Raw genomic sequence first — 26,725 nt, 5'->3', positions numbered from 1 at the left:
AACTAATTTTGCAAGAATGCCTTCAAATTCGGCCCTACCGCTATATCCATATGTGATGTTCCATCAGTTTTATTAATAGAACCCTTGGCCTAACATTAACAAACTGTGTGTAGTATCTATTACTGTTAGACATCTTAGTTGTACTTACTTGGGGAATACCAACGGTTGTATCTCGCTCTCCTATAGACAACTCTAGCAACATCTTGACTACAAAGCCAAAATGTGAATGTGATAAATCTAGAAATTAGAACTCCAGAGGGAGTCACTAACGTTAGACAATACAACTGCCTCCACTACCTGCTGACCTTTGTTTGTTTTTTTTTTCTCTCTCTCTTTCCCTTTCTTTCTTTCTTTAATCTTAAATGATTTATACATAGCTTTATTATCGTCCTGCTCATGCTCACTGCAGTTACATGGTGGGGGTGGGTTCAGTGCAGTTGTGATGACCGTGGCGTTTACAGTCAGTGTAGCAACCCAAGCGATAACGCGTAGATCGCGAACAGCGGCAAGGCCAAGTTCATGCTACCGTAGTAAGTGCATAGTTAAGTGGTAGGCTGGTGAACTGACACTGACCTCAACTTCAAGAAGAGTGCTGCCGTTGGCCATGTTTTGCATGCTACTCACCAATGTTCATGTTTTCCGTCACTTTCAGCGGTGATCTCAGGATGTAGACTAGGATGACTACCAGAATCAACCAGATTATCCACAAGTAGACCCAAATCCACGTGAAAAATGCCTTTATTTTGTCCACAAAGCTACTCCACAGTCCAGCCATCGTAGACTGTAAGCAGTTCACACGCAAAACCTGTACGTGTATACGTTCTCCTAAGTGAACAAAAGTTTATCACACTAGTTGACCTTTGTGTCGACAGCCATTCATGTATTACTCGTGGGCATGACAATAGTAGATATTATTTTGAAAACTTAAATGGTACTTTTAAGGTCTACTAATAATGAACGCCAAAATTGTTGATGGCGCTGTTTACTACAAACCCATCTGATTTTTCTCTACTTATTACAAACTGTGCAAAACACTGTTTTACCGATGATATTCTTTATCTATTTTTCCATGGCACTGAAAATTACGATACTAACCTGATTTTACAGATATAAGTGATAATGCTAATAGTAGTATTAATGATTATAGTGACAATGAAAGTGGCAACAAAAGTGAAAATAAGGATAAGGATATAGGAACAAGATTAGGATTAAAGAAAAAAATCGCATTATGATGGTCACTCCCACTGATTGTGCCTAATACCTTTCTGTTTCAATTCATGAGTGTTCACACTTAAGGTTGTTGTTTTTTTCTCTCTCTTGCGTTTCGGCTTGAGAGGATACTCAATGAATAATCTGCCTTAACCCTCTGTGTGTTTTGGTACAAGAAAACCCGTAGCATTATACATTCAACTGTCAAAAGTCTCTGGCACAAAGAGGGTGATATTGCCACTTTAAAATTCCACGCCATGTTCTTGTAACACATCATTTACTGTAACGAAATACTGTAAGTAGTATCAGATGTACAGAGTAATACAAGTTTAAGAACTAGAATCCGATTAAATATACTATCAGGCTAAGAAATTTAGATGTCTCTATGACTTCTTATTTTTTATCTAGGCCCTATTCCCTGTTTTCTTCTTTTCTTTTTTTTGTTTTGTTTTGGTTTGGTGGTTTGTTTTTTTTTACTAAATAGTGATAACGCATATCGATGGCTGAAGTGACGATGAGGGTTGTCATCGATTTGGTGCTATTTTATTTGTTTGTTCTGTGAAATGATTACACAGACCCTGTTTTTGGTGGATGATTTGAGAAATGTCATCTGCTTATTCTTTTTATTATTTCGCGTCAGATTTGAAACGTAGTAATTACTTGAATCCATTCTCGTTACGTTGATATATTTGCGATTAAACAAGGAATTGAAGAAAACTTACGTGTGGGATATTTCTTATCACCACTTCAAAAAAAAAAATCCTTTTATGCAAAAAGTCCAGTACCAGTGAAAAGGTTTTCATTTTGCTCTACCTGATAATAAAGTTATACTTTACTTTAGCGTCTAATTTTAAAGAAACCTATACACTGATTTGAATTTAAGATAGTTCTTTAGCGTGAATATGACGTGGCTTTGCGCTGTAGTATAATTCACGGAACTACGAGCGATGGACGCTTTGCCGCAATCCACTAATATCCTCTGTGTGGGATGGTGTCAGGATTTAGCAGTCAATAGAATATTGATACCATTTAACTTCCTTGTACAAATCGTCCTATTTTGCAATAATTTTGTGTTACACTGCATTTGGATATATAAAATTAAAATGAATCGAAATGAAATTAAATATCTCCTTTGGAAAGATAACACGAAATGAGCTTAAAATCAAGCCAGGATTCAAATAACATTATAACAGTAAGTGGCAATCGACAATAGAAATTCACAAATGGTGCACTGGTTATGAACGTATCACTGGATACCTCTTCCTTTCTTTTTTATTTTTTTGTTCGTGGGGGAGGGGTCATCACTCTTCATGTTGCGCTTATAGACTTTAACAAACTATATATTATTATTTCCAGGGAACAGTCGCTTTAAACATTCCCCCCCCCCCCAAAAAAAAAAAAAAAAAAAAAAACACGGTGCCAATGCCATATCATGACTGTAGGACCTACTTGTATGCTCACGAGGCCAAAGCATTGGACAAGTTTCGAGGAGGGGGCATGAGGTTTCCTCGTCAACTTACATTTCTCTATATAATTGTGTGGTATCGGGCCTCTTTCTGCACAAGCTTACCATTATTTGCCACATCTCACATCGCTTTACATTACAAATTTATAAAAATGCAGTATACAAAATGTCCTATAAGCATCATCCTGGTAAGACATACTGCGCAAATGAAGGGGGAATGACATTGCCCTTATGTGCCTCCCTTGGCCTCCCGCTGCCCATCATGCTGCGTACTCTCCTGCATTTACTTGGTTACATGCACAATTACATCACAGAATGCCCCGACAATGTTTCGAAAGTGCGGGTTGAACCTTCAAAACGCAATGAAATATTCACAGCAATGTTGAAAGCCTGTGAACGCAGTATGCGTGATCATATACGCTGATAATTGACTATCAATATTATTCACTTGACGCTTTCCAATCCGATATTACGCTGCCCGCAGTAAGCGGTTATGCCTTTCTTTCACTTTCTTTCACTTTCGACAAAAGCAGTGATGCCTCGTCTCAGTTTGTAATAAATGAAGTGATGTGAGGTCAGTATAAAATTTGTGTACTGATGAATACTCACTCATTCATCATTATACGAGTCCAAATTTAGCTGAGACACAAACAGTTAAAAAAAATGTTCAGCAAATATTTTATTAGAACCCCCATTGCTTTGTCCTATACGCTATTTTTATAGGGAAAGGTATACCAACACTTGTTTCAGTAACTTCGAGGATAAAGGGGCGCCAAGTGTCGCAAGGTCTCTTTCGTTACAAAATGACAATTTTGCCGACAAACTTGTCATTCTGTTGACGAAATCGTAACGAAATAGTTATTCGTCGACGGATTTGTCATTTCGTGACGCTTAAGCTGTAGCCCCACTGTATCATTCATTGTACGCTTGTATTGCTGATACGTTTCTGCTGTACATTGTGAAATGGCAATGAAGAAAAAATACTTTGTTAACAACTGTATGTATGGCTCCAATTAACAATGTATGTATATATACATGTACATATATGTTCATGTACAATGATGATACAGGAATCAATAAATCAAATCAAATCAAATCAAATCAAATCAAATCAAATTTCGTGACGAAAGACACCATGTGACACCGGGCGTCCCGTACTTACCTATACAAGTTTTAATATCCTCGAAGTTAGATAGCTCATCCGCCGTCTGAAAGTTACTTCTGTGGAAACAGAGGAATGTACTCATTGAGATGCACATAATCAGGTGGCGGCGGTGATGACGGGATCATAATAAAGACATCATCGTTCATACAACAACAACAACAGAGATATCTCACATTTATATTTAATTATTTGTATTTAATGACATTTATTAATTGTAACTTTTCTCATCACTCCTCCCATGGATGCATTTAGATATCACACTAACACACATGGACACAAAAATTTGATATAATCAGTATTTTGTTTACAGATGTTCATACCCAAGTATATAAATCTTACATTTACTATATTAAGTGATTGGCTGCAATTTGTAATGTTGATTTGTTTACGTCATGTGGATGAATGAAATATCACGTTCTTTCTGACAATCAGTGAGAAATCAACAATCCGACAAGCCTCCCCTCTCTCCGTTAAACATGGAGATGATATTTGTTAGTATGATCTCATGAGTATCATGAAATATTCTGCAGTTATTCCTAAAAGGCAGAGGAGAAATCTCCGAAAGAAAAATCAAATAATATACTCTCAAAATGATAATGTGCAGCGTGTGTTGTACAATATTGTTTTTGTTCTGTTATAGTTGAGTTCTGTTTTTATTTTGTTTTTGTTTTTTGTGGTTTTTCTTTTGTGTTTTTGTGTGTTGTTGTTTGTTGTTGTTTTTGGGAGTGGGGTACTTCAAGAGATATAGGCCGACACATACTTCAAAACTTTGACAAACCACTTACTTGCCACTTTTTCTTTGCCATGTCAGCTCAGGAATACCAATAAAGGACGAAAGCAAAACTATGTAAAGATGTAATTCAGGCCTTCCGTCATAGTATCACGACTCTGACGAAGTATACGGCCGATGTCCTTATGGCATAATACATGTACAAGGACTATGCATCTATTTTTGTACCCAAAGCTGAATTAACATCCTAACACTGATACTGAGAGAGAAGTTCAAATATCTCTTACCAGTTGTCCTATATACAGCTTAAAGGGATGGTATAGTATTGGCGGAGATGAGGATTGGGCTTTTAACTTTTTGCGAGATATCGAGAAACCACTTGGGAAGTAGTACAGAGCATACCATTCTAAGAGAAATTCAAAGTTTAAAAATTTTTAATGAAAATCAGTTTTGGAATGGCTGACACATTTAAAAACAAAGTAAAACAGAGCGATCATGATAAAAGGTGAGTCCCACCTTTTATTACAGGATTGCTCTGTTTTGGTAATCTCAGCCATTTCAAAACCGATTTTCATCAAATAAACGTTGAATTCCTCTTGGAATTACACGCTCTTTCATATTTCATAGGAGGTTTCTCATTATTTCCCCAAAAATGTTATAAAACTGAAGTTAGGTCTCAACCAAAACTATACGATCCCTTTAAAGGTCCTGTTTACCTTTGGGAGCAGTGATTTATATAGAAAATGTTCAAGGTCCCTTTTGATTTATATATGTAGGTCTGTTGTATTAAAACATCCTACCATATAAAATTTTTGCAATAAAGGCTAAAAATAAGGAGATATCAGTATTTTTTTCTCAATAAACCACTGTATACGGTTTAATCTGGACTTTTTTCAGTATTATAACTGTTGGTCATATTTTGTGTACTTAAAATACTTATAAACATCGATTATTCGGATTCAAATTTTCACAGTGGTTAATTCTATCCCTAACTCACATTTTAGAAGTATTTTAAAGCACTAATGCTGGGTTTTTGTTTCATCTGCAAATGGTGAATTATGCCTTTAAACTGCATTCAGCCATCGCTTTAAAATGGGCTATGGGCCTAATGATGTAATAAATTTCAAACCTGACAGTAACACAATTAGACATTATATCTATATCATTATTTCCGTGTCTTATATGATTTCCAGCAAGACAGCACCTCTCTCTCTCCCTCACACACCTACACTCTTAAAGAGAAAAGAGTAAATCAGCCAATGTCAGCGTTTCAAAAGGGGCGAGGAGTGACAGCGTTTTAAAAATGTTGTATTCACCCCTTTTCTTGCTGTATCTAGCTCATTTAACTGTTGGATTCAGCTGGATAAAAGCATTGAAAAGGGTGAATACAACATTTTAAAAACGCTGTCACTCCTCGCCCCTTTTAAATGTTGATTTACCATTCTCTCTTTAAGAGTGTATATACGTCTAGACATATAACTTCTTTCCTCTTCCTTGTTCAGTTTTCCCTAATGAAGCTCGTCTGGTTGACACATGCAGAGTGACATTGTCGTCAATAAAAATGATAATAATAATGGAACTATAAAAACCACACCAGCCGTATTTTCTTACCTCTAACATTTCTTGGGGGCATGCATGAAACAATGAATAACATTCTCTATACCAGCATCTATATCTTTTCCTTGAGGTCCAGATAAGGACTTCTTCAATAGTAGAGCAGTATTTCTTTGATGCTATAATAATTATACACAAACATGACATCATAAAATGTATTAATGACGGCAGTAATGTATACATTTTTATTGTATTTTTTTGTAAGATTTCAATCGCTCCTTTTGTGCATGCTATGTCCTTTATGTTACCACAATGCGATATTATTTAAGAGAAATGTGAAGGTAAACTAAACTGAAAACTGAAACTGGCAAACAAAAAGCAGCCATACAAGACGCATAATGGCTCGTTAAGTATAATAAATACATTGTTTAATTTGCTAACCGTGACACTTTGGACAGATTCTTTCGTTAACTCATTGGTTCCTAAGCAGTGTAATTCTTTGATGTACATGTCAAATTACTCTGCTGGAAGGACTGTAGGTTGATATACTAATGGCTGCATCTGCATGGCCCACAACACATTATTTCTAGTTGGAAAGTTTGTAGATTCATAGGCACGGGGAGTCAGTGAATATAAATATATAGATATATAGATATATAGATATATAGATATATAGATATATAGATATATAGATATATAGATATATAGATATATAGATATATAGATATATAGATATATAGATATATAGATATATAGATATATAGATATATAGATATATAGATATATAGCTATATAGATATATAGATATATAGATATGTAGATATATGGATATATAGATATATAGATTCCCAGTGAAAGTCTGAAGAAAATGGAGTATTTCCTTCAGAACAATGGGTAGTGGTTTGGCTCAGTCGGTAGCGCGTCTGCCTCCAGGTCCAAAGGACCCGGGTTCGATTCCCGAGTCTTTCTGAGCAATTGTGTGTGTAATCACACCCCTCTATATAGTAATAGAGACAAAATACTATGTCCCTCCGATAGGAAAATGAATGTCCTGTTTGGATTGGGATGTGAAGAGGGTCACAACTCATGCATGACAAAGATCCAGTTTCATTTATTTTTTGAAAAGAGCAGGTCTCGCCTCACATCAAACTGGACCCCATGGAAGACCAGGTTAGTGCAGCTAATGGGCTATCCACCCATCATCTTCTCGGATGAAAAAAAAAAATGAAACCAACAATCAATCAAACAAACAAACAAACAAAAAGACATTTGCCTCATATCTCTGCATCAGGTCATTATGCTCCCTTTAAATTCACGTAACATGTATAGGGTGTATTAGAATCGGTAATTGTTCATCGTGATGGCCAGGTAAATGAACCACAATTTACAAACTCTAAACTCATGCCAAATGTTACTACTATATAGTGGAGTGACAGCTACTGACGAAGCATGGCATGCTAATTATAAATTAAGAAATAAATGGTTGCAGTTTCAAATCTGTACATCAGCTCAAAGAGCACGATAGACAATAATTGTTGTCACACCCACGTTCTCTGACGATGCTGCACGGAACATTTCCAGCCATAAACCTGCTCGACGAACTAATGTAAGGTGACATGATTATAACTTTCACATATCATAGTATAATGCTCATTGTGCCGATCATGCTTGTCTTTTTAAAGTATGCCTTTGCTCGTGTGATGTGCTGTCTGCGTGTGTCAAACAACATACGCATATATTTGTGAATAGAAATGTCATAATGGGATTCCTCGATGAAAACATTAATGAAACAGGATACAATCACAGATGGGTTCTGGTTTTTTTTGTGTGTGTGTGTTTTTTTTTATGAGAGTCATCAGCACATGCCCACACAATACTATGTATGCATGATGTGTATGATGACGATTAAAAAAAACAAAAACAAAAACTTGCAAATGATATGAAAATTGCATTAATGATTACATAAGTACAGAAAGATATAGATATATGGATAAATAGAAAGATAGATCGATTGGTCAATCGATAGATGGATAGATAGATAGAAAAATAGATAGACACACACACACACACACACACATGAAAGAGAGAGGGGAGCGAGAAAGGAGAAAGGGAGGGAGAAAGAGAGAGATATTACTAATATTTATAGATAAAATGACGAATACATCCATTTCATGTTTCCAGTAGCAAATTAAGGTCAATAATTCTTCATCATGTAAACGATGCTGTAATTCATAACACTAACATAACACATTGATTCAAGGGCGTGTTTTACCTCCGCACATTTTCAATAACTGGCTTTGTCCTTGCTGTACTCCTTTCAATCAAGAGGTAGTGTGTAATCACAACCGGTGTTTTGACAGTGATGAAATTAATCCTTGTCGGCCCGATCTGTAGGAAGGAAAACCGAGCAAAGGTGACAAGAAAAAAAAAATGGAGAGCAGAAAAAAGAAGGGCATGATGAAACTCGATCATAAGGCGGAAATGCTATGTGGATGTTAGTTCTAGCACAGCTTGAACTAAGCGCGAGGGTGTGACGCTAGTCAACCAGTATGGTTTTCGCTTGCCACGCACGAGGGACGCGCCATACGAGACGTTCTCTCACTATCTGATATGAGTGATTGTTAATCTGCAAGACACAAGCAAGGCTGACAACAAGAGCTTTGAAGAAGCAGCTGATGTACTCCTAGGAGCTCTCAAGAGAGTGACAACAACCCCTGCAGGTCATTTCTTGGTACGTTATGACATCAATGGAGAAAAAGGTACGTGATTTGTCCGAACATTGAGCTACATTCGCAACATGGTCCAACTGATAATGTTTATATCGTGAACAAGGCGCACAATACGTTCTATATGTTGTATATTATAATGATTATTACTCGTGTGTTTTAAATGGAACTCGATCACGCTGCAAGCCTGGTTCAAGCCATGTCTCATGAGTCACTGACCAAAGGCCTACTGCACTCCTCTGGTTAAAGGGGGGCTTTTCCCTGAATATTTTACATGGGCTCATCATTGAATGCCAGAACACATCAAGAAAATTTGAAGGAACTCGGGCAGTCCGTCAAAATAATCACAAACTTTAAGAGTTTTTGGTTTAATCCATGTGCCGCCATCACTAAACAGGAAGGCTTAACACTTCGAGATGTCATTGTAATGAAATGATATAAAGAAAATGAATATAAATAGAACCAAAATTTCCCTTCCTACCTAATAAATTAGCACTTGCTTTACCTCGTTGAAGAAACATTAGGGAAGAGGTACATGTTATGTCAATTAGGGAATATGTACTTTTCGTAACATGATAACATGAAATTCGTGGAATTTTCTTGTCTAATTTCTTAATGTTGGTGTACTATCCATTTCCCATCCAGCTATGACATCACGTTGATTTAACCAAAATTGTAAAAATACAATTTCGAACGGCTTGTCCAAATTTCCGCAACCTCACTGACTATTTTCACTCTATTCATTTTGTTGGCATGGTTGGGGGTTAATGTTCAGTCATAAGAATGATTTCAATAATTAAAAAAAAACCTAGATACAAGTATGCGAGGTTCGGCATATTAAATAAAAATCACATAAGAAGTGTCAGTTATTCCGTATTATCAGTGACCACGGTCAACCCTGTTGCTTATAAACACAAAGATTTTGAAACGAGTGATATTGAATACTATAATCATAAACAAGAGGAAGAAATCAATACAGGAGATGTATATCATATATATATTTTTTTTTCGCTTAATTAAAGGCAATCAAATAACATAGAAACCACATATACAATAAATAAACATGACAAAAACATGTTGACAGATTTAAAAATCACATTTCAAGTCAAACACATCAAAGAATCAATAATTTCACATAATTCGGTTCGATTAAAAAGATCACAATGTTTGACCCCATCCCTAATGTCTACTAAATCCCTCACTGACTGGGCTTTACACTGTAACTCACTGTCTATATTTAAGCTAGTATTGTTATACCCAACGTTAAGGCACTCAGCCTCCTTCACATTGCTAAAAAAAATAGAATTCGGATTTAGGCATGCAACCCTATTAAATGGTAGATTTCAGCAAATTGGAACCAAAGTGAAGTGCTTTGCTATGAAATCTCATGAAAATCTGTACGAGCTTTTGCTCAAGGGGAACACTATTAGATAATTCAGCCACAAGATCGCAATGAGTTCTATTACTTATCTTCCATATCTTTCTCAGAGCCTTTCTCCATGCAATACAAATATCACTAAATCCCTTACTCAAAACAGACCAAATAGGTGAACCATAAAAGCTACAGCAGTATTGCTTAAAAAGCTGACACTGTAAAGATGAGTAAATATGTCCAAAATCCGATCTGAAAATGTTAAAACTTCTCCAAAACTGAGCAATGGCTTCATGTACACAACTTTCCTGATCAACAGTACTCAAACAATGTCCCAAATGAGTAGCCCTTTGAATATTTGAGACAAAAGTACCATTAACTATAACTTGGCAATCTATGGGTGGGTTGCCTCTTCCCTTAAAAATCAGAAACTGACTCTTCTTACCATTAGATAATATATTATGTTCTTGAGCATAATTTTCACATATATCTATCAACTTTTGTAAACCCCTTTTTGTTGGAGCTAATAATGACAAATCATCTGCATAACCCAGACAGCCTGCATAACTGTCACCCATTGTACATCCAATTCCACTCTCCTGAAGTCTTAAAAACAAATCATCAACATATACCAAAAACAATACAGGAGATAATACCCCACCCTGTTTTACTCCATTCTGCACAGAAATTCTATCTGAACATTTTGTACCCCATCTTACATATAACATTTGATTAATATATAAAGTCACCAACACCCTCAAAATTGCTGGAGATATATCCCTTTGCAACAACTTTCTAAAAAGTACTGAATAATTCACCCTATCAAATGCCTTAGATGCATCTTATAACATAACATATACATCATTTGCTGGACCTAAATATTGGAACAACCTTTCTAACAGTTTGAGGACATCTCCAAGTTTAAGTTCCTTTAAGAGTAATCTGAAGAAAAATATTTTGAACAGTTATAAGAATTGTTGATTCTTTATTGGTTGCAAAGAAGTGTAAAATCCAACCTTATATTCTATTGGAATTACAGCTAAGCGGCTCCATCCATCCACTACCTCTCGTGTCCTTCTATTTTTTTTTTTGTCTCTTATCTTCACACCACGCATTAAGCTGCTTTCTCCCCCCTCTCTCTCATACACACACACACACACTCACACACACACACACACACACACACACACACTATTTTGTTTCTCTCCTCTCTTTTCCGGCATGACAGCGACTTAGTGTAGTGTAGGGATTTGTTCAGGGTTTTTGTTTCGGACAAGTTAGGTTATAGGTCTTTTTGTCTTAGTTTCTTTGTTTCATCCATTTTCAATGCTTATCAGTCTATCGATCATATAATTTCTTGTATTACGTGTGGGGGGAATGCAGCCTACAAGCTCAGCTTTTTAGCATTCCTCCCCATTTCCAACATTTTCCTATACCTACAAGTTTTCTGTAAATTTATCCTTTACTTTGTATGATGAAATTTATGCACTGTATTCAATTTTTGTAATATATTTACATGTTTTTGTTGGAAATGAAAAATAAATGAATGAATGAATGAATGAATGAATCACGTCTGTTGTAATTATAATAAGACATAACCTCAGACATAGCAAACGTGCACTGAGTTGTTGATGAGTGCTCTTTAAATCCAAATTGCATATCAGAGGTACTCAAATGATCTTTTTCCAAAAATAAAATCACCCAATCAAATACCTTTCCAATAATACTGCTGAGAGTAATGGCTCTATGATTATCTGAACAAGCCAAAGACTTTCTTTTATCCTTCGGTATAGGAACCATGGTGCCCCATGACATGCTGGTAGGGCAGACTCCATGAACTACCATACAATTAAATAAACATGTCAACCAAACAATCAGAGAGTTTGTTCCATTTATGACATGATCAGAATACATACCCTCATCGCCCCCACTTGTACCACTTTTCAATTTTGATATACTCTCTCTAACATAATTAACAGTTATCATTTTCTCTAACCCCTCAACCATTCATTTTTTATCAATTTCCTCACAAATTTCCTTAATCTCATGAGACTCATATGGTACTGAATTATAAAGGCCATTATACTTTACACTAAAAGCCTCTGCAATACCCTCCTCACCACTTAAACCATCAACTATATTAGCACATAAATTAGTTTTTCCCTTTAATTTTTTAACCTCTTTCCATAAATCTCTATACCTATTATCACATAATGCAGCACCCATACTTTCCATTCTTAACAATTCAGAGTCTCTAATAACCTTCCTATAACAGCTCTGTGATATCTAGTCCTACTCAACCTATGCTGGTCAGCAATCTCACCAACATGGGGGCAACCAGATGCCTTCCAGTATATAAATCAGAGCTTGGCTTGGATGGAGTCCAATGTCAGAAGCAAAATAAACAAGATATTATTTTGAACTATACTACAAATATACAAATTATGATAAAAATAAAAATGTTTGCAAGTACAGGTCAGAGTTGGATTGTTCAGTGTGGACTGAATAACAACTCTGTACTATTTGATTTATGTGAGGACGTATGTGACAGTGGAAAATATACGTTTCAAATGTGCATGTCAATGGTGTTGAGTCACAGCACGTGTGTGGCTGTGGTAGTTTACAATTGTCACCTTTTCATAATTTTGATAAGGAGAAGTAGGCCTTGAAATCAGTATAACATACAGTTGAGGAGAGACCAAAACTTAAACATAACTATATACATTTGTATATACATGTATACATGTCGTCGATAATTACATTCGATAACACCGCTTGAGTTGACTATCCCATTTTATGGCATGATTGGGTATATATTGAGATACATATCATGAATTTTGTCGGGTCCGTGTTGTCTGGTTGATTTCTGGGCTAAATAGAATACTAGTAGACTGTGTGGATATATGTGTGGATATCTGAGTTTACGTAAATTGAATTGTGGAACAATGAGCGAAAGTGATCAGTTGTGTATACCGATCTATCTACCTGTATACATAAATAATTTATGCATGTCTGTGATATCAGTGACATATCATGGAGCCTGGGAATATTTAGACGATGAAGTACAGACTCCATGTCCTAGTTGTGATTATCACTTTGATTTTAATGTTCTAAAGAATAACTTAAAGTTGGCGAACGACCGAAACATAAAAGTACATGACCTCGTAGTCATACGCATAGTTATTATCAAAACATTGCTCCAGACAGATTATGCATTTTATACGTAACCCGCTATTGATATGCGTCATCTCTATGTTTGTGCAACATGATCAAGCTAACTCTAACAAAAACGGTAATACTGGGCAAAAAGAATCAGCGACGAGTGTTATTATGGGACATAAAAATAGAAAGTTGTGGGATTTTAAAATATCACTGCATGTTTCCACCAAATGGCGATATTGGTCGTAAGCACACACGTAAATCACACGACGCGATGATGTCATCAACTCACTGAGTATAGTACAATCCCTCTGGTTATACACAAACACACACACACTTTTTTGTTTTATGATATTCTTTATTTAAATTCATTCGATATCAGGTCCATTTTAACAATGAAATTAATATGAACAAAAGTAAGCTGCTGTATTCTCTCTTGTGCTGCTAAATCATTTTTTCAACATACAGCACAATATATGATATGTATATAATTATACATGCAAATCATACCATGTATAAGAAAAATGTCATAAAATTCTTCATGACTCTCAGAAAAAGCTGTATCTTGATCAACCTAATCAAGCCAATCCATATCTGCCTCATTACCAACACACTCGCGCCAGGCGCGCCGGAAGCAGTTGGATTGGGGGGGGGGGGGGACAAACATTGGAGGGGGCTCAAGATTAGACCATGCATATGTTACACAATATACACATACACACACACACACACACACACACGCACACACATCTATTATTTATATATATATGTATACATATACATATATATATGTATATATATATATATATATATATATATATATATATGTAAAGGGCGTACGGTGGGTCGAAACATGGGGGAACCATAAAGTAATTTTGACGGTCTGTATGCTTGTGCATGTGTGCGTGAGCAATAATGGGACTACAATACATTACGGAATGTGATACATTCAACAACGCAGTCATTGAGGAACATTGTAAGTTTTCCTTACATGGATTATGGAATGGCGGTGTGAAGCGATCGACAAATTATATACTGTCAGCAACATAAGGTGAATGGCATAACAATAAAATGCGAGCGAGCGAAGCGAGCGAGCTTGAAAATTTTGATATTCTACAGTTCCAAAACTGGAGTTTTAATTGTAGCTACATATTTCGCTTTGAAATAAATGGGGGCGCATCGGGCGCAACTGCTGGCAATTATTGGCAGCAACATTAGGAGAATGGCATAACGATTCAATGCGAGCGAGCAAAGCGAGCGAGCTTGAGAATTTTGACATTTTACAGTCCAAAAACTCTCGTTTGTAGCTATATCTTTCGCTTTGAAAATTAAGGGGAGGGGCATCGGACGCAACTGCTGGCAATTACTGACAGCAACATTAGGAGAATGGCATAACGATTCAATGCGAGCGAGCAAAGCGAGCGAGCTTGAGAATTTTGACATTTTACAGTCGAAAAACTCCCATTTGTAGCTATATCTTTCGCTTTGGAAATTAAGGGGGGGGGGCATTGGACGCAACTGCTGGCAATTACTGGCAGCAACATTAGGAGAGTGGCATAACGATTCAATGCGAGCGAGCTTGAAAATTTTGACATTTCACAGTCCCAAAACTCCAGTTTGTAGCTATATTTATCTTTCGCTTTGGAAATGAAGGGGTGGGGGCATCGGGCGCAACTACTGGCAATTACTGTCAGCAACATTAGGAGAATGGCATAACGATTCAATGCGAGCGAGCGAAGCGAGCGAGCTTGAAAATTTTGACATTCTAGAGTCCAACAACTGCTGTCGTAGCTATGTTTTTCGCTTTAGAAATTAAGGGGGAGGCGCATCGGGCCTAACTGCTAGATGCGAGCGAGCGAAGCGAGCGAGCTTGAAAATTTTGACATTTTACAGTCCAAAAGCTGCCGTTTGTAGCCATATTTTTTCCCTTTTATTCATATATATACATATTTATTTTATTTTCTTTGTTTATTTATTTATTTTTATTATCATTATTATTATTATTATTATTTTTTTTTTTTTTTTTTGGGGGGGGGCTTTTTTGGGGGGGCAAAATGCGTTTTGCCCCCCCCCCCCCCACTTTTTGGATTGGGGGGCGGCCCCCCCCCCCTGGCCCCCCCCCCCCCCCCCCCCCCCCCCCCCCCCCACTTCCGGCGCCTATGACTCGCGCTGTTGAATCACCTTCTATTTTTTTAACATACCTTTTTTTTTTTTTTTTTGCAGAGCATACCCTATATACGAAGAATAATATCTTGATCAATTTGATCACACACATACACACACACACGGACACACACACACACACACACACACAAGAAAATGGAAAAAGAATCATATTTTTTTGGTTGATGAATAAGCGACGTCACTACTTACCCCATGAAAGCATCGTTGCTGGATTATCCAGAGTACATTGATGCGAAGAATATCGTATACTGTAACTTATTCGACATGGCTTCATGTTTAAACCAAAAAAAAAAGACAAAAAATAAGTGAAAATTTAGATACAGATTGATGGGGGATCTGTGAGATGATGGCATCATAAGTTACTTAAGTGATTGGTTACTCATACTTTGTTTATGAAACCAGTCCTATTTTTATGAAATCTGCGATTAATCTGCGATTATGTTGTTGGTCGGTGCATGGACCTGGGCCCCATTTCATAAAAAGTTGATATGATAGCAACTCTTGCTGGGATGGCAGTTGTCATGGTAACGACAAGAATCCAGCTTTTTGATTGGCTGTTGCTATTGGAAGTTGCCATTCCATTAGGAAGAGTTGTTATCCTAACATCTTTTATGAAATGGGGCCCTGGTCGGAGTTTACAAGAACCGACCTTACCTTTATGTGGAATAGACCGTTTCTGTAATGCATTGCAATTCATCGATTTTTTTTTCCATAAAGCCTAAGTAACGAACTATTTCATTCACCTGTTCCCTCCCATTAAGTTCCCCAGGCAGGAATTCACTTAGTTGTTGCTGGGTAGGGCAAGCCTCCAGCAGGCTTTGTGGTTGTTGAGGGCATCTTTTTTTTAAAACAAAGCATGTATAGAATTTTAATACAATATACCGAAACGGTCTTTTACACTTTAACTCCAAGGATTTGTGCAATTGATTTTCGTTTATACTGCTCTGGAACCGTATACAGATGCATTAAAACAACTTCAAACGTGATAATGTAAAGCGCTTAGAAACGCTTTCGTCTTAAGCGCTATATAAAATGTCCATATCATTATCATTATTATTGTTGTCATCATAATCATCATCATCATCATCATTTATATCATATTCTTTATCTTATCAACCGCAGTGTGACGATCAAAAGCTTGAATAAATCTCTTATCAAGATGGTGTGGCTATCAAAAGATTCATTAGATTTTTGTTCGTGATAATATAAAAGAATTCGAAATGTATTGAACTTGGAGGCGTTTTATATGAAATAAGTGCAAAAAAAAAAATAAAAGAAGGACTGCCAGATGATTTGCTGACATAATTTCGAAATATTAAGTGAGCCTTCTTGAAATACTGGTAGTGTTTGATTATTATATGGGTTTAGATTCCTTCCACGATAAATTGTATTGGCTGTACAGGAGAACAGACAGTTGATCTTGGATAATTTACAGATATCACGGAGGAAATCTTAAAACAGAATAGTTGAGCGTATCAAAGCTGTTGGGGAAAACGCGATAAGGCAAAAAGGAAAATGAGTACTGCACAGAACCTAAGAAGAGGTTGAATTCTAAGAGAGCTTAATTCAATTCTTGCCATATGCGTCTTTACTAAAGAGGAATCTCTCCATGTTCGCGCCTTGTAAGTATGGATTTGTACTGCAAATGCCTCATGTCCAGGTGTGATTTATTTTTCTGCATGGAGTTGATGAAGTTCCTGTGTGCTGGAAAGAATCTAGAGTTACCACAGCATCATAGGCAGGGGGGGGGGGGGAGAGTATGTCAAAATAGGAAAGGATCATGGAAACTGTGAAAAATTATGTCGGCCGAAATCAGAATATTTCCCGGGTTTGGGAAGAAAATAAATAAGATGAATAAAGATTTTTGTGGGGGAAAAAAACAAACAAAACAACTTCTGTAATAATTAGTGTGGCCTCCGACTGGAACGACTTTTCTTTATTTTTCAATAACTATGGGCACTTATTTGAGAAAGAAGAAATTATGATTTGCTGAGGCGAGTGTCCATAGTACATTAATAAGATTTAATATAGAACTCCATTTTACTATCAGCAATTAGAGGACTGAACTCATCTCTCTCGCAGTTACGCACGTTACTTGAATATCGTATAAGAAGTACTTTTTTTTTTTGTCTGCTAATGCAAATTTCATATTGACACTTCGCTAAAAATATGGCAAATATCGTATCTCTATCATTCAGTCTCCATTATTCAGCTGATATGTTATCCAAGTATGAATCATTTTTTTCATGGAAGTTTGTCAAACGGATATACGCCCCTTTCTTCTGGGAAAAAGTAACGGATAAGTTCCACCTCATAGTACAACTGATATCATCCGGAACACACTTCCGTGAAGCTGAAATGTTTTCCTCTTATAGAGTCATTTTCAAAGGACTTTTCCATATCGCAGTGACATTAAAGCAGTGAACAATGAGCCTCAGTTACATTTTCCTTTTCTGCATGGAGCTTTTACCACATTTTGACTAAGTTGAAAACAGCCATATCGATTTCATGATCATGATATATGATTATCAAATAATCGAAATAAAAATGTATTGGTGTTGATCTATTGTGACCGACAAACTGGTCGGTGATTTATTACACAATAATGTTAATCGTTGTCATTATCTTCATTGATTGTATCCCGCAGGATTGCAGTAAATGTTAAAGGCATTATTCAACTTTTGCAGATAAAACAAAAACCCAGCTTTAGTGCTTCAAAATAGTTCTAAAATGTGGATTAGGCCATGAGCGATAGAAATAACTAATGTAAAAATGTTAATCAGTATTATAATCAATGTTAAGTATTGTTAAATATGCAAAATGTGGACAATAGTTATGATAAAATTGCTTCTGGAAACCGTCTACTGTTATGGTTTAGTGAGAAAAATAGTGATATCTCCTTATATCTTAGGCTTTATTGCGAAATTTTTATGGTAGGATGTTTTGTGATATACAACTGACCTACACACATGTGCATCACGTGTGATACCTCGAACGTTTATTAAGTCACTGCTCCCAAGGGTAAACAATACCTTTAAGCATAGGAATGTAATGACTCAGCGAATAAAAGATGAATATACATAAAGAATATGTAACCTAATTCAACTCAGAAATGAAGTAGAATGACCAGCATTTAAATCTTCATCAGCAAATTAATGGCTGATGGCAAGTTTATGTATAGATGGTCATTTGTGCCGCATTGCAACATGAAAACAATATATTATAGCTTTGAATATTATTTCATTATTCTACAAGGTGCCCCAGCTTCCTCAACTAAACGTATGAATACTGCTCGAATATAACGGGATATAGACAGATAAACATGAATATAGGTGCATGATAGCATCACTATATAAATTACATTATAAGAAACTGTATAACATAACTTACCACAGCACAATTATATTCACATTAAGGACGATTAGGGGAGAAAGAATTTGATAAAGTACACTTATCATAGTTAGTAAATTGTCCTTCATGATAATCCATTAACAGCGTGTTTTGATTTGCTTTCCATGAACGAAGCGTTACAAGGTTAAAATCTTGATGCCAAGGTAGGTCTTTGGAAAACAACTTGTAGCTACGAACAGAGAAAAACTAAAGCGCTATTGGTGACCAAAACTAAAACTGCACTTTTTGATGATATTGATAGTGATACAATATTGTAATCCATCATTTCGTAATGAGATTACAAAAATCATGATTTTTTTTTCCTTCTCCACTTTCATACACCTCAACCTGAACTCGTCCATCAAAAACTCTGCAAACTCTGCAGTGGCATTCAATTTGTCACCGAAGGAATACAAGTTTACCCCCTCTACGTCAATTACGCAGTTACTTTCACATGGATAATAGCAACGAGGACAAAAATGAAAGCATAAAGATTATGGCTTTCCAGCAACGATCTAAAATGAGTATCCTACATTGGATAATACTCAATGATTGACTGAACATTAGGCGGTAAATTATTGATTATTGATCCACCTATATGGGATATGCCCTTTTTCATGTTTGCAATTTTGTCATTTCAAAATTACTTTGGTTTCGTCTCGTTGGGTTTGTTTTATTACTGTATAATTTTCTCCAGGTGCAGTAAAAAAGAAAATAGAATATGAGGTACAAAATATAATTTATATAGAAATTACTAAAAGAGCTTTTATCAGAGACCGTTGTTTGTTGCTGATGAGAGATATAATTATAGCAAAGTATAGTATATGGTGTATAATCGTAGAAGAAAGCAGTATAGGACATGTCCAACAAAAATTGATTATGCAGAACTTCACTTATAGAGTACGGTCCTCCACAAAATACATTGAATAAAATGAGGGGGAGAACATTTGCCTATACCACATTGACATTGATGCAGGATAAAAGATATTCTGAAAGAAAAAGCAAAAATCTGCCTCTTTGTACCGAGTTAAAGGCAGTCATCATGTTATATTATTTCATGCAGTCTATCATACACACATCTGACACAGTCATGTCTTAACCAATTTCTCGCAAACTGGTGTGGAGGTGTAAACTTATAGTCCCCTGATATGATGTCTCCAACGACCTGCCTTTAACTTTTAAGTTCGATATGAAAGTGTACTGTTAAAAAAAAAAAAAAAAAAAAAATCTAGCCATTTTGTGGCTTTTGGTGATATGGCACCCGCGCTCATGTTCTGGTTTTATGCACAATTTGAAAATATATTTCATATATCATTCCACAATCACGTTTTGTTGAATTAATCAAGTTAAGTGTGTTCTAAGTATACTACTGCGTTATTCAAATTAGATTTTCAATGAAGTGTGACAGGTTTTATTGGATTTTTTAAAACATTATGTTGTATGTCAGAATTGTATTTTCATACATGTGCTATAAATTATTTTATGTTTTATGTGCTTATGTGTTTATATGTGAGACTTGAAATGAATTTCCAAATGGACAAGAAAAACTGAAAGCGAAATGTAAATTGAATCGAAATTACAAGACAAATGATTTCCTGCACCTCTGGTACATGGTGATTTGATTGTTTATATTATCATTTGTTGTTGTTGTTGTGTAAGACTGATTAGAACGTCATCATGTACAATCTGCCATACGTGATTTGAATACAGGTGTGAATGCTTTGTCTTTGTCTAGCATATTATGCGAAAGCAAATTATCGCATCAAATCGTATATACATTGTATACATGACATCTTCATAGACAATAGATTTGTCCTTTGTCCCCCAAAGCCTCGGTTTCTCATCTTGTCGGAATAGTCAGTGGTTCTTTAACCAGATTATCGATAGGTTGAAGCAGCTGTCCGCCACGTCATTGCCATATTTATGTTGGAAGTGTACAGAAACAACATGATCACACAGATTCCCATGCATGCGGGAACTATTATAGATGTTCTAAAAAATGCGTTATTAAGACTGTTTTCGTTGTTATTGTTGCATAATCACCAGGAAATACTGTTGGCATGCACATCCATGTTAACAGACGGAAGGCACAGGCGACATCAATCCTCTGTGGTTGCACCCATGCATTGTTTTCCGCGTTATCCCGGATTAGTGGTTCTGCAACCATATTAGGCCTATATACACATTCTCTCAGGGTTGTGAAGGCAAAATCCATTAATGTGACACAAGATTTTTCACTCCAAAGTTTCAAATCCACTCCATGTTCAAGTGGACGTAATAATAGTGCTTAGAGTTTCATGGCGACATCTTACACTAAAAGGATTGTATAGTTTGGGTTAAGATGGGGATTCAGCTTTTAACTTTTTGCGAGATAATACAAATCACCTATGATGTATTAAAGAGCATAATAACAGTGCTTATTCTAAGAGAAATTCAAAGTTTATTTGACGAAAGTCGGTTTATAAATTGCTGAGATATCAAAAAACAAAGTAAAACAAAGTGATCCTGATAAAAGGTAGGTCCAACCTTTTATTGGAATCGCTTTGTTTTGCACATCTAGGCCATTTGAAAACCAATTTTCAGATAATAAACTTTGAATTCCTCTAAGAATTATGCTCTTTCACATTTCTTTAGACGTTTCTCATTATCTCGCAAAAAGTTGGAAACCTGAATCCTTTTAAGGCAAGGAAACACATTGATTGAAAATTACTGTCCATCTTATTTTTATTTCTTGGCCTGTAATTATGTTTAAAAAATTTAAAAAAAAAATATATATATAATGTATATATAGGGACAAATGGTCTGCCATTGGGCTCAAAGGGAAAGTTACTCTCGACGAATATATACTTTGGGGGAAAGCAACCGTAGGCAATTTGACCAAATAACAGGCCATGTTGGAAATTAATGTCAGCATCGCAGATCGGACAGAGTGTTTTCTTGATTTGCGGACAACGGGTACTCGGAATGGCCGGATTTATGGAAATTATCATGATGTCAGCCATCATTAACTATACGTCGAAGATTATTTTAGTGGGCCTACTTCACTTGTACTTGCATGAAATATCACTTCTTATTTTTTTTTCTTACATTGATGAAGAAGGCAATGTATAATGTATTATATTTCATCCGAAATTTGCTAAACACTTGTCTTCGTCGACATCTTTGCGTATGATAAACCCATACTCTCGGCGGTGATGTGCTGCAGAAATTCCATATATATCTTTTTATATTTTTATCACACTCCTCTTTGGGAAATTATTATTTAGAGGAGTGAAGCCTGCATTGAAACTGGCACGCAACGTTAGCGCTGCAAGGGGGGTTACAACCAGCATTATGTACTGACCGCAACTACACAATAATGTCAATATACCTATTGATCTCTTTATTCGCCTTCTGAACATTAATCAACATAGATGATGCTATTGATAGCCATTCAATACCTTCGCCCGCATGCTCGGATTTTATTCCACAGGCAAAACAGAATCGGTATCCCTTAATGAGTTACTGATATCGAAGAAGATAAGAACTTACACTTTAAACGTCTTATTTATTCATTTTTTATCATGTTTTGTTTCCGTCATGATGTACGAGTACGTATACAAGGGTTGGCATTGCTCTTTCTGTTTCTATGCGAATCTTTGCCTCTTCTAGGAAATCACTGACTTCAGGAATGTAAGCGAGGAAACTTGTTTGACCAAAATTTTCATCTCGAACGAGACGGTGCGTGGGCGAAGCGTGGTTTGCCACTATTGACCCAAATATCATGTTCACTTGCATATAATTTTTTTTCCTATTCCGAAGTGCAAAATGTACACGAATTCCTTTCTGATGTATCACAGGTTTGCAAGGTTGTATTCTAGTATCACGATGATTATGCGCTTCAATGTGACGTCACAATGGTTCAACATGTACTCTTTAAAGTATGGAAGGTCTCCAAGGTCCTTTCATTTTTTTTTTTTTCCTTTCCCTTTTGGCTTTTGTCACGATCGGGCGTGTTAGAGGTTCGCTCATTCAGCTCAGAGAGGAGTCTCTTGACTTTTAGACACTGCACAAAACAACTCCACGCCTACAGGCCAGTTCAGTGCTGAAAAAATAGCAACTCTCTGTCAATGCAAGCGGAGTAAAGTCAGGGGGTGCACAGTATCACTCACTCGTGATTAATGAGACATTTCGCTTGTTCCTGAATACTTATATCCAGGAGGTGCGTATACTTCATTTGCATAACTCCCTCAGGGCTTTATGTGACTCGTTTAGACGAACTCTGTAGGCTCGAGAGTACGTATACGGCAGCAGCAGTAGGAGGAGGAGGAGCAGATCGAAATGAAACTCCCGCATTCTGTGACTTTCACGCGAGCACAGATTTTGTGAACTGAATGAAGACAGTCTATCCGTCGACGATTATACACTGCCTTCGTCATACGAGGAAATAAGTCACTGCAGACGATTAAGACGAAGGAAAAAGATAAAAGATAGGGAGAAAAAGGAAGGAGAGGGGCCTCTTTCTACTATGAAATTTTCTGCTCGCGGGGAGCTTTTTACGCACCACCTGTTTTGAGGTTGAGTGTATGCATATCACGGAACCTTTTCGGCTGAGATTCCTCTGCTCTATGTAGACACAGCATTACTTTACCCTCGTGCGAACAGGCAGCAGGCAAGGGACAAGCTAGCTTACGACTATGTGATGGGAGTGTGATGTTTACACCGCCCTATATGCTCGTCGGGAATCGCATACGATGGGTCACTTATAGATTGAGATAAACATTTCAAGCAACGTTTTAATTGCATCGACGAGAAATTAACTCCTGTATGTCTGTTTGGTGTTGCTTTCGTCAAAGATATAGCCGACAGGAAATCCTCGGAATTTTAAAATAAACATAAAAAGATGTCGCTGAGGCCATTTAAGACGGAAGCGGAAATAGCGCACGAGAGTCGAAACGTAAGTAGCACTACCTGTCTGAAAATGACATTTCTGATTGAAATGTCACACTATTTCTTTGAAATTATAGTGGAAAACACTCATGTGTTTCCCTGTAAGCAATAAGTGTGACAGAGATTCAACTTGGTTATCGGCAAATTAAGTAGCACCTACTGATTTGGCTTCGGCCACTGCCCTGCTTGCAATGATTTCAAATTCACGTCATATCGTGGATTAACGGTGAAGAATTAGGACCTACCTCTGAAATTGAAAGGTCTTTAGCGCGTCTGCAAAGGGTTTTTTTTCCTTTTCTTCCGAAGTTCTGTTCTTTTATAGCAAGCAAAAAGCGCATGCATTTACCGGCTGTCATTTTCGTTTGTATGTCAGCCAAATTAAATTTGTTTATTTTGTCTCTTACTATTTATTTGTATGATCTATTTTTTTTCAATGAGAAACCCATTTTAATACGAATTCTCATCATTTCATCTAAACAATTATAATTGTAAGTATTTCATATATACATGTATATAGGCCTATAGCTATATATATATGTCAATGACCGTGAGCCCATGTATCTTGTATCTGGCGTGCGTTGGTTTTGACCCTCCTCTTCCTTTCCGTCTTTCCCCTGTCATCTTCAGTGTCTTTCCTGTTATTCCTTCCACGCTTTTTTTTTTTTTACAAGATAGAGCTGCCTTGTGTTTGTGTGGGCATTTTTTTTGTTCTTTCTTTTCTTCTTTAAGGCAGTTTGCCTATAGATTTATTAGTTCAGCTATTTGTTGGAAATGAAATGAACTGATGAACACGATTAATGGTATACTTCAGGTCAAACCAGCTCAACCGACCGTGTCCCTATCATTTTTAATCATAGAATGTTTGACAAAGTGTACATCACACTCTCATGGTATGACATTACTTGCGTAATTGTAAGTTATCCTAAAAGGAAATGATACTAAGGAAAAAAACCCGCGGGAGATAGAGAGAACAGTTCTTTATATTTGACGGGATAATACACCAGCACCCTATCAACGGCCTCATCGGTACTAATGAAGTCACATACGTGAATAACTCTCTCATTAACCATCCATGCAGTTGGGTGCAGTATATTACTACCTACAGTTTATATCTAATTGATTCATGACATTTGCTCTCCCTCATCTTTTTCTTCTTCTTTTTTTGTTGTTGGTATGATTGTGTTCCGTCTCTACCATGCAATTTCGATGTCCGTATCTGTCTTGGCGCCCTCTCCACCCCCCCCCCCCTTTTGTATGTGAAATGTTGTTCCCAAACACACGGGTAAAGAAGGATGTACACCTGTTTGAGTACATTATTGCGCCGACAACTTATAGTCGTGTTTTAAGGTCAAGATATTACAAGAGGGCATACGCGAGTACGCAGTGCATGGCGTCGAATCAGATGCAGAAACTGTGTATAGATTTTCGAGCCACTGCATGCATAATGGAGGAATGAAAAATGATGTGTTATAGCTCCATAGATCATCGTAAACAACATGATTCTATTATGACCTTACAAGTACATGAGGTTCAAACGGGAGATAGGAGAGACCGGACTATACAACTGACAATGTTTTTACTTATTTACAGGGACTTTGAAGAGATGTATACCTTCTTGACTTTGTATTTGACATTATTATTTTGCCGCAGTTTGTTCACATAGAAATTAGTGCTTTTAAGTGTCTTCGTATAAACTTCTTTTGTTTTATTGTATGCAAATCCATTAATAATGAAGTTGTATTTTTCCCCAATGGTTATTCTTTTGGGGTTTTTTCTTTCGCTCATTTTTGGACCATCATTTGCCTCTGGTAAAACTCAAGATTTTTCTCTTATGAAGAATCACTACCACACGTTTATAGTATGTGACAATGACTCTTAAAAGGCATAGTCGACAATGCATCTTGAATCTTTACAATCATGAATTGGACATAATTATATTTAAGAATAATAATTTGAATAATTTGAAATGGAAAGAGAGTGCTCCCCATCATGGACTCATCATAACGAGACACTTTGATACAATCATGTGGAAATTAATCATTGAAAGGAATAATGATATTTAGAGCATCCTCGTGTTTCATGTGGTAATCGAAAGATTTATCTATAAGCACACGCGAGATTTTCGTTCGACTCAGCGCTGCCATCGGTATATACGCGTCTCTTTATGTCTGTGTGCGTTATGAGTGAGTTTTGTTTTGTGCGATAACTGAAATCTCAAGATGTCTATTATACAGTGCTATCTGATTATTGTCATGATGAGTGAAGAACCAGAGTGAAATCCGGTGTCACTTCTGTAGTTTCAAACTTCAAATTCGTTAAAGGGGAATTTCGGACCAGTTAAAAGTTTTTACATATAATAGTCTATAACAAAAAGGAGTGAAATTCTACAAACTTAGTGCAATAGTAACATTTTGATCAAAATCCGACAGAGATTAAGGAAGTTATGAAATTGTGAAATTTTTATAATTGCACAAAATCGTATACTTCTTGAACAGTCAATATGAATATGCAAATAAAAATGAATGATAGATTGTTTGGTGATGTCATCTCAGCTCACCAGTTCCATATTGTATCAACTGTTTGAAAACTTTTGCAAAAGTTTGCAAAATTTCACAATTTCACAACTTCCCTGATTTGTATCCAATTTTAATCAAAATCTGAGTGTTGTGCTTACAAGATTTTATTCTCTCTTTCGTATACAGACAAACTTTTAACCAACCCGGGATTATCCTTTAATATTATGAGCAGTGTATGGTGACCGAACTCATCCATGTATATCGAAATTAACGGTAAATGTCCACCGACGCCACCTAACAACATTTATTTCTGAAGATAACATAAT

The 26,725-nt window shown here is 36.4% G+C and overlaps 1 protein-coding gene across 2 annotated transcripts in view; it reads left to right on the top strand.

The window, feature by feature from the left end:
• The first annotated feature begins 8,694 nt into the window (after window positions 1-8,694).
• LOC139730445 (testin-like) overlaps window positions 8,695-26,725 on the top strand; it is an 87,838-nt gene continuing 69,807 nt past the window's right edge. Inside the window, exon 1 of one of the 2 annotated variants that reach the window (XM_071641289.1) lies at window positions 8,695-8,882. In XM_071641289.1, coding sequence (XP_071497390.1) covers window positions 8,862-8,882 — 21 coding nt within the window. In that variant the 5' untranslated portion in view covers window positions 8,695-8,861. Of the gene's footprint in view, window positions 8,883-23,085; window positions 23,891-26,725 lie in introns of those variants that run through there. The other variant, XM_071641288.1, reaches the window with a different exon arrangement.

This window comes from Diadema antillarum, unplaced genomic scaffold (genome assembly GCF_040938485.1).
Source record: "Diadema antillarum isolate AM-2024a unplaced genomic scaffold, OU_Dant_1.0 seq00000312_RagTag, whole genome shotgun sequence".
NCBI classification, from domain to species: domain Eukaryota; kingdom Metazoa; phylum Echinodermata; class Echinoidea; order Diadematoida; family Diadematidae; genus Diadema; species Diadema antillarum.
The sequence above is the reverse complement of the archived record's forward strand: the minus strand, read 5'-3'. Positions and strand labels throughout refer to the sequence as shown.